Source organism: Rhinoderma darwinii, chromosome 13 (assembly GCF_050947455.1).
Source record: "Rhinoderma darwinii isolate aRhiDar2 chromosome 13, aRhiDar2.hap1, whole genome shotgun sequence".
Taxonomy (NCBI): Eukaryota; Metazoa; Chordata; class Amphibia; order Anura; family Rhinodermatidae; genus Rhinoderma; species Rhinoderma darwinii.
Window position 1 is genome coordinate 47623367 of NC_134699.1, and position 10198 is coordinate 47633564.

General features: G+C 43.7%; 1 protein-coding gene across 1 annotated transcript in view; it reads left to right on the forward strand.

Moving 5' to 3' along the window:
- UBE2O (ubiquitin conjugating enzyme E2 O) overlaps positions 1-9561 on the forward strand; it is a 38771-nt gene extending 29210 nt beyond the window's left edge. Inside the window, exons 13-18 of the mRNA XM_075845079.1 lie at positions 742-831; positions 998-1679; positions 3608-3744; positions 4404-4607; positions 6547-6604; positions 6700-9561. Coding sequence (XP_075701194.1) covers positions 742-831; positions 998-1679; positions 3608-3744; positions 4404-4607; positions 6547-6604; positions 6700-7406 — 1878 coding nt within the window. The 3' untranslated portion in view covers positions 7407-9561. The remainder of the gene's footprint in view (positions 1-741; positions 832-997; positions 1680-3607; positions 3745-4403; positions 4608-6546; positions 6605-6699) is intronic.
- Positions 9562-10198: the final 637 nt, after the last annotated feature.

The window sequence follows — 10198 nt, forward strand, 5'->3', positions numbered from 1 at the left end:
CGTCCGCTCCCTCCACTTGCTTCTGAACACATGCCCGGAAGCCGCAACCGGAAGTATTCATCTTACTGTCCAGCCGCAGCTTCCGGTCCACAAGAAAATGGCGCCGGATGTCGCTCGGCCGAAGACCTTGCATTTGGACTGTGTGGGAGTGGTTCATGCGCCGCTCCCACACAGACCGCGTACGCTATAGTGAATGGAACGGGTCCCGTTCGCATTATCTGTGGGGATGTATGTTCCGTATTCCATCACTGTGTTGAAAATCGACACACACCGAAATGGGAAAAAAATGGAAGCCCCCATAGTGAAGTAAAAGAATGAAAAACGCAAAAAGTAAAACCCAACAACACAAATAAATAAAATGTATTTAAATATCCAACTAAAAGCAATATTATATTAAAAAAAAATATTTCGTGACACATTGCCTTTAAGGTATCCATGATGGCTGTCGGCCGAATACTCGTCCGGCCTAAAGCTATTCCCATTTATTTCTTTCCATACACAATGGCGAGAGGCGAGTGAGTTGCTGCCAGACACCTTATGACTGCATCTTTTCTCACGTGAGAACAAAGGATTTGGCATGTTGAAATCCAACATGCCCAATCCTTCTTTCCTCCGACATCTGCCGTCACCCGGGACACCTTTATACACAGATGGTCGGCGGATTTGGCCGACGTTCGTCTAATAAGGTTTAAGAGTGCCCATACACCATCAGTAAGCATTCCATTATTTTATCTTTTCCAGCCATCAGTGGGACAAGTTGCCCGCGTAGACGTTAGTAGTAAAGTAGAGGTGATTTGGGCTGACCATTCCAGGACCATCATACTTCCACAGGTAAGAATCTGTTCCCTCATTGGCTACATAGTTGACAAGTATTCACACACCTGTGATATTAAGAGGGGGGTTCCATGTTGCTCTGGGCTACAAATAACACCTTAAGTCTTAATAAATGATCTGGGAAATGATTACTACCCTCCTCACTACCTTTGTTCCTTTTCAGCATCTGTATAATGTAGAGTCAGAGTTGGAGGAATCTTTATATGTGGACAGCAGCTCTAGCGGCGCCTCCTCTGATGAGTGGGAAGATGACAGCGACAGTTGGGAGACTGACAACGGCTTGACGGAGGACGAAAACTCACGTATTTCTGTCGAAAGAGCAGAGGAAGCGCAAAATCCAAGTGGATCTGCAGAGCAAGCTCCGCAAACTGAGGTGGATGACGCAGAACCAAGTGCTGCGGCTGCGGCTGCTTTGGGGGTTGCTGGACCTGTAGTTAAAGGGAATGAAAAGGAAGGGATGGTGAAGAGCTTCAAGGAGTTGAAGGAGGCTATTAAGATTCTCGAAAGCTTGAAAAATATGACTGTGGAGCAGCTGTTGACTGGTTCTCCAACTTCACCTATCGCTGAGCCGGAAAAGTTCACAAGAGAAAAAAAATTCCTAGATGATATCAAGAAGTTGCAAGAGAATCTGAGGAAGACGCTTGATATTGTAGCTATAGCAGAAGAGGAGAAGATGGAATCTGCACCGGAGTCGGAAAAAGACGACAAAGCTGAAGCTCAGACACCGGTCCGCTCTGAATGGCCTAGTGACACACCGGTCCTTTGCCAGCAGTGCGGTGGCAAACCTGGCGTCATATTCACAAGTGCCAAAGGAGAGGTGTTCTCTGTGCTGGACTCGGCACCTGGTAAGGGGAATGTGATGTTGCATGTCTGTCTGTCTAATTTCCATCTATCCTTCATTGTTCCAATGACCATATTGCTGCTAGACCGTTGGCGTAAATGAGGGCATTCCGGGTCCTACGACAAGCATGAACATATTACTGCCATCTAAAAATCATATTAAAATGATGGCAATCAAATTAATTAAATTGAATGTTTTTTACTCGCAGACAGTCGTGAGCTTAAAAATATGTAAGGCAGTACTTCTAGGTAATGCTTACACTCCATTTAGTTTCTGCAGTGCTAGCTTGTTGGCTTTATTAGGACAGAGCTATGATCTGAGACTAGCTCGTCTACAATGTCTAAAGACAGTCTGAGGTAGTCCGAAACCCACCTCTTGTCGTCATTGGTTGACTTCTGCTCTCTTCCTCCCCGCAGCAGCTCTACCTCTTGAGATTGGCTTTTTGCGTATACACACAAGTCCATGACCGGCTAAGGCCCCATGCACACGACCGTAAAAATCATCCGTAATTGCGGACTGTAACTATGGTCTGCAATTACCGACCCATTCACTTCTATTGACCACGGACATCTTCCCGTATATTTGCGGGAAGGTGTCCGGGCCGTAGAAGTGTGCCGCAAATTATGGAACGTGTCCGTTTGGAGCAATAGTCTGGATTTCACAGATTCCAGAAAATGCTTCCTGCCCAAATGTGTAGTGGCAACTGTAAACCGGGCCCAAGAGTAAGGAGGGTCCGGGCCTGGTCATGATTTTCGCCGGCGCTCCTACAATTACATTACATTCCAGACTGTTATGTGCATTGAAATTTGGGCACAGTGGTGTTGTTATGCTGACACCACAGACTTTTCCTAAACTTGCTTTTTCATAAGAGGGTAACAAAGTGGGTCCAAATCCATCTTAACCCCTTAAGGACACAGACCGGTTTGGCCTTAAAGATGCAACAATTTGTTAGTTTATTTTCATCATCGCAGTCAAAGAGCCATAATTGTTCCGTCAACGTAGTCTCGTGGGGTTTGTTTTTTGCAGGACGAATTGTGTGTTTTTAATGGGAATTTTTTGTTTTGTAATCTATAATTTTTTGTATAAAAGTTCTTGCCAGAGTAGAAAACAACAATTCCAGCATAGGGGTTTTATTTTTACCAGCTTTCCCGTGCGGTATAAATGACACAACTTTTATTCTGAGGGTCAGTACGGTTATGACGATACCACAATTCTACAGGTTTTCTTTCTTTTTGTTTTCTATTTTATTTTACTACTTTATGCACAATAAAAATAGTGTTTTCAAAAAAGATAAATGTTTTGTTTCGTCGTATTTAAAAAAAAAAAAACTTTTTTTTTTTGGGCAGGACAACCTGTGATTTTCATTTAGTACCATTTTGGGATACGTAGAACTTTTAGATCACTTTATATTTCTTAGGCAGCAAGATGATCAGAAAACAGTGGTTCTGGCGTGGTTTTCAATTTTTTTTTTTCATCATGCGGGATAAATCGCCTGTAATTTTATAGGACCGGTTGTTACAGACGCCACCATAATTCTTTTTATTATTTTTTTCCATAATAAAGCTTTTTTTTGAGTAAAATAGGTGATTTTCGGGTGTTTTTGATTTTTTTTGTTTTACTTTAGAAATAAAAAAAAAAAAGCCTTTTAGACTCGCATCCATGGCAGACATGGGGGCCTTTGATAGGCTCCCACCTTCCATGGTAACCCGTTGGCACCCTGCAATCTTGTCGTGGGGGCTCCGATATGCTGGCAGGGAGATCCGAACCCTCCCTCTGTCAAACTCCTCCATAGCGACCGCAGCATCTAAGGGATTAAACAGCGGGGCTCGGAGCTAAATGTATATTAAAAAGTTGTATGGTATTACTGTCGGACAGTTGTGGCGTTTAATGAACAAAATGAGAGCGACCTGATGATCTCCACCTTTTCCTCAGAGAGCCATGCTTTCAAGAAGCTGGAGTTCCAGGCACCAGAAGCCAAGAAGTTCTTCAGCACCGTGCGCAAGGAAATGGCTCTACTTGCCACATCTCTTCCGGATGGCATCATGGTGAAGACCTTCGAGGACAGAATGGTAAGTTCTATCTTGTGGCTGCATGTCCTGTGGCTTCGTCATTTATTATTGGTAGTGCTATGGACTTTAGTTTACAACCAGTTTCTTCTCATGAAGGGGCTTCAGAGTTTTACCGAATTGCTCCGGTTTCGGTTGCTGGAAATCTGACTCATATTCTATGTAGAAGCCTCATTTTCTGCTTGAGCTCAGACTTCCCTGACACGTGTATAGGCACTTTTGAAAGGATTTCCCCTTTAAGATGTGACCGGGAAATATTTTGTTCTAAGCGAAGAACATTAGAATTGGCCGTTTTACGTGAACTTTTTTTTGGGGATACACCCCACACTTATTCAATAGGATGCCCATTTCTATCTTAAAGGGGTATTCTCATTAAAACCACCCATATCCATAATGCCATATTGGGCCCTTTGTCATCGGGGGATGGGGTTTCCCGCTCTGTTAGCACAGTGGAGAGACACTGTATTACATGGACAGTCATTCATTCAGCTTACGTCTTCCTTTTAGCTGCCGTTTTTGTGATCTGTAATCTGACATGTTTGTGATTGGAAGACCTCTACTCCAGCCAGCGTGGGAGGATAAAACATTCAGTCCAGTTGTAATTTCTTTGTAGTCGGTTGTTTTGCTGCGCTCCCTTTTCACTTTGTATCCTTTCTTTTCAGGACCTATTTTCTGCTTTTATAAAAGGTCCAACACGCACCCCATATGAGGACGGCCTATTTCTGTTTGATATTCAGTTGCCCAACATCTATCCTGCTGTGCCGCCGCTGTTCCGCTATCTGTCCCAGTGCAGTGGACGGCTAAATCCAAATCTCTATGACAATGGGAAGGTGTGCGTCAGTCTGCTTGGCACCTGGATAGGAAAGGTAATTGGTTCTAGACATAGACTTGCTACATTATTAGAGAAGACCTATCTGCTTTTTTTTTGTATGAAACAATAATGGGGTAGTGTACACAATGGTGTTAAAGGATGTCTGTCATCAGGCATTGATGACCAACACAATTCTAAAGGCCCTTTTACACGGCGCAATTATCGGGCAGATAAGTGTTCATAGAACGCTCGTTCCCGATTATTGCCCTGTGTAAACAGATCCGCGATCAGCAGATGAACGAGGAAATGCTCGATCATCTGCTGGTCATATCGTTTTAAAAAACTGAACTATTATCATTTTCGGCAGCGCATCTCCCTGTGTAAACAGAGAGACGTGCCTCCGACATGATAACATGGGGACGAGAGATCAGAGTAACAACCGCCTGTCCCCATACGAGCTCCCTGTGGCGGGAGCAAACGAGTGCCGATCAATGAGCTGTCACGTTGATCGGCGCTCGTTGAGTCGACCAGTGTAATAAGGCCTTGAGTGTACCTGAATGAGTCTATGCAGGCGGAAGTTACCTGCAGGCTTGACCAAACTAATTAACATGCACTGCGGGAAGTCGCATGGCCCCCTGACCAGGTCTCAGCCCTAAACAAGATCTTTTTCAGGTGACCGATACCCTTTTAGGTTGCAGATTGAAGGAGTCCCTTTCCCCCTACTTGTCATGTGCAATCATAGGATGAATTGATAGCCCTGATGACATGAGTGAGATTCGGCAAATACATTAATATGTATCCCCAGCATTGTAAATGGCATCTGTACAGTGCCCTGTGTTTTTTATTAGTGCTGAGAAGTCCTATTCAACCCATTACTGCTGCAGCCAGTTTGCGTTTTTTGTTTTTTTTTTCGTTTTTCTAGCCTTGCCTGCCAAGAGTCATAGCTGTGTTTTTTGTTTTTTGTTCCATGTGGGTTTTTTGTTAGAAATTTTTTTTTTATTGAATTATTTTTATTTTTTTCCTGGACTAGTCGTATTCTTTAATGTCCATCATTTTTTTTTTTTGTTGGGGTTATGGAAAAGTAACACAATTCCACCATTGTTTTTGGGTTTTGATTTCATGGTGACAAAACACTTATTTGCCTATTAGGCAACTAACCCTATTTCCCACACTACTAACAGAACGTATTGATTTTTTCTATTCACATAATTCCTAATGAAAATAACCTTTATTAAAGGCACGTAGCCTATATCCTAGAAAACAACCCATTAGCCAAGAAACTTTATCGCTCCTATAAATCTAATGCTAAGTCTCTACTAACAGTAGAATTAATATACTATATTAGAGGGAAGTGTCTGCAAATCGCTGTCCCAGAATGGATTCTGAGCTGACGGTGTGTTAAAAACATTCAACAAAGCCCCCGACGTGTTTTGCCGAGGTGACGTCCTCAGGGGAACAATCAAGCAATGATTTTATGGTGTTCACATGTGGTAAAAATGACATGTTCACTTTTATTCTGCGGGTGAAATATAACGAAGACAATTAAATTCAATAGAAGTTTGGTATGTCTTACTGCTTTCAGGCCCCTGCACAGGGTCAGATTGTCTGCGGAGTGTTCCCTGTGGTATCTGGGTCAGATTTGCTACGGAATTCTGGCCAAATGTCTGCACCAAATCATGTCCCCTCTGTTTAACGGATTAGATGCCACAGTCGATATTGACCTCCCGGTTGAACGGCCAGGATCGGAGTTCTCTCCGATCCAGGATGTCCGCTGTAAAATACAGCTGACACCCGCTGTGCATGGAGTGGGCTTCGCTCCCGATCCTGAGCCATACTTCTCTCTACGACTTCTACCATATACGTATGGCGGTTGTCCGGAAGGGGTTAAGCAGTTTGTGCACATTTTTACTATAAACCTTGCACTGCTTCATTTACCAAGTGCTGCCACATTAATACGGATGTAATCAAAATCGATTTTATGTTTTATTGTACAGGGTACAGAGAGATGGACCAGCAAGTCCAGTCTTCTACAGGTTCTAATATCTATTCAAGGTTGGTTTAAAGCTTTCTTAAAAATTTGGTATTTAGAGATAGTCAATAAGCAAGCTAATGTTAGTATCTTTTATTATTTTTTTCCATGTATCCAGGTCTCATCTTAGTGAACGAGCCATACTATAACGAGGCTGGCTTCGACAGTGACCGTGGGCTGCAAGAAGGCTACGAGAATAGTCGCTGCTACAATGAGATGTCTCTGATCAGAGTGGTTCAGTCAATGTCCCAGATGTTAAGGAGACCCGTGGAAGTCTTCCAGCAGGAGATCCTGGAGCACTTTCAAAGCCATGGCTGGCGTTTAGCTCACAGGATAGAGACCTGGCTTGAAACCAACTCCATGGTAGAAAAGAGTGGCGAGTTGTCGAATGGTCAGGAACACCCCTGTATAGTACCCTACAGCCCCACGGAACCTGAGAGCACGCCAGAGCCTAGTTTGAATACCAAGGACCTGGACGATTCTGGATGTGGCGCCTCTACTGTTTCACCTGGAGAAGCTCCACATTACTCTGACTTGGAGAATATAGGTAAGGGGGTGTTGGTAAGTAACACCAGCAGCCCAGCAGAAGAGGCACGAGGAGCAACTGGAGGGGCGCAGCCAAGCGTGAAACCAAAGAAACGCAGAAAGAGCTACCGTAGTTTTCTGCCTGACAAACGAGGCTACCCCGACATTGGCTTCCCCTTGTTTCCACTATCCAAGGGCTTCATCAAAAGTATCCAGGGTGTTCTAGGGCAATACAAGGCTGCACTCTTGGAAGCTGGCATCATGGAGCCCTGTGCCGGCAGACTGACATTACCATTGTAAAAGTGAGGGACTCGGTGGGCAGGCTTTTTCACCTGCCTCCTCCACACGCTTTATTATATACATTCTTTTTTTCCCTCTCCTTTTCACTGCCAAGTGAGGCCCAAGTAAAAGGTCTGGAGTAACGTAAGACTCCAAAACTTCAGAGTCTCCTGTACAAGTTGAGACCAAATATGATTGTAACCCTAATAATGGCTGACATGTTGCTGTATGCGCTACTGTTCTCTTAATTTATTCTGTCCAGTTCATCTGCTCCTGGCATAACGCCTCGGGGCTGCCTTGCTGCTATGGGGCAGAGAATTGTACCATTATTGCTTGTGGAAGAAGATCATTATCCTCGGCATCCACCGTAGACCCTGACCCTTTATGGGTTGAGTGACCAGTCAGTACCCTCTTATTTAAAGGAATTTCTTATTGATAGTCCTTTAAAATCCTGAATGTGAGCCGTGGGGTATTGTTTTGGCATTTGGGTAAGGGACTTCTTCAGGAATGTTGTGTGAACTAGAGTTGGCGCTTTAAACCATTGCTTTTCTTTTGCAGTATAACAAGCAAGCGCATAAAAGTAGGGGCCGAGAAATGAGCACCACATAGAAGACCGGTAAAGACAACTGGCCCGCAGGCCTTCCATATCTTGAACGGCCTTATTCACACCAGCGTGTTTGGTCTGATCTATACGGACCGCATGTCGGCCGCACTTCCCGGACCGAACACCATTCAGGGAGCCGTGCTCCTGCCATCATAGTTATGTATGACGTGTCCCTGCCTCCCCACGGGAATACTGTCCCGTACTGAAAACATGTTTCAGTACGGGACAGTATTCCTGCGGATAGGCAGGGACACCTAGCATCATACATAACCCAGTATGGGACCGTATTCCCAGAAAGCGTAAACAGTCCGTATATAACGGACCGAACGCGGCCGTGTGAACAAGGCCTAAGTTTGCTGAGAATCACCTTGTGACAATTTAAGCAAATCCTTCTTGTCCATAACGATATATGCACCATTCACAGATTGAGCGTTTTTTTTTTTTCCCCCCTCTACTGCTGCTTTTTATAGACCTCAAATGAAACCTCTGGCAAATAATGTATCTTAATGTGATAGTCTAATATGAGACACAGACCACCCAGCACTCAGGCGACCCTCTTACCCAAATCTGCAGAGGTTTCAGACTTTATTCCATCGGCCAATGCTAGTGAATGGTCCATATAATGGCTTTGGCTTGTTAGCCTGTTCCTTACGCTGTCAGCTGATTGATGGGGACGGGGCTGTTTAATATTTTAGGGGACAAAGCCTGTGCTTGGTCACAGCTGGTCAAGGAGTCCGGTGTGATGTCCTCATGACATTGTAAAGAATGAAGTATATAGAACGGGAGGAAGAGTCAGTGTTTGTAGCTGTATACCTGCGACGATCGCTATAATAAACCGTGAAGACGAGACCATGCAGGCCAAGGTGTATTTACTTAACTCTTGCCTGCCCTTAGAATGATCTGCCTTACATCTTGGCATGTTTACATTAACTCACCTCCCCCTTCCCAAATGTGACGTTTGGTTTTGGGGCCACCATCCCTCTGTAATTCTGGATTATGCTCTGTATGTATGTACTATTTAGGGGTCTAAATAAAGCTGATATCAAAATAATCCCCCGCATAGAGGAGAGCAGCATGAGTGATAAATGGGCCTTTTAGACATAAGATGTGTGATGTTATATAAACCATATATAGACTGCGCTGTATTTATGTTTTTGGGGGGGGTCTTTTTTTGGCCATTTTGAATCCCTGCACCCCTGAGATACTATAGACTTCTACTGTCATTTTAACCCGTTCAACTTTTCTGGGCAAATCACTTTCTTGTCTATGGTTGTGTTGGGTGGGATATTAAATGAGCTTTATAGATCTAGTGAAGTCTGATCTCGGGGTTGTAGGGGTAAGAAATGTGAGGAATGAGCCTATACACCCCGCTTCTGACAGATGTACAGTATTAAGTTGCTGGCAGCAGATCATTCTGGAAGATTCTGAGTGCTGGAGCTTCTGATGTGTGTGTATAGTGCCGTGAGACTTTATCATTTATTTTTTATTTTTTTACAAGGTTTTTTGTTTTTTTGCTAATTAAATGTTTCAATGATTTTGCAGGATTGTTTAATTAAAGTTGCCTCTGCTTAATGATGGTGCGGGTCCTCTAATTCTGTGCGCTAAAGTAAGAGTGTGTACTCCCAGGATTGCTTTCAAATGACCCCAAAAATCTCGAATGACTTCTACTGCAAGCGTCAAACACCGAGAAGTGCAGACATAAGGAATTCATACGTCAGTGGTCTGAGGGCTGGATATGCCATAAACGTCTAAGATGGGAATAATTCATAACCCCTAACCAAGCAAACCCCCAGAAACTTTTGAGCCAGCGTTGCCAACTTTCATTTAGTATTTTATGTGGAATGCTTAATTTTCCATGTTGTGGCGCTGCAGAGAAATGTAACACTTATTGCCTGGTCTTCTTACAAATTAAATCTTGCTGCTGGAGGGTCCCAATGACACTTTGATCTGCTTATTGTCAAGGGACCCTTCTATCAAGTAGGTTTTGTCAAAGCAGACAACGCCTTTCAATTTTAGACACGTGGAGGCTTAAATGGACACTCGCTTTTCAAAAAATGTATTCTAATCTAGTAGCATAATTGGTATAGATCAACTTTGTCATTTACTTCACTGTTAAAATTCACTCATTTTATCCATGTAAGTTCTGTGTGAAGTTACTGCCACTAGGTGTCTCCCTTCCTGTAATCTGCTGTCAAGCAAAGTCCATCCT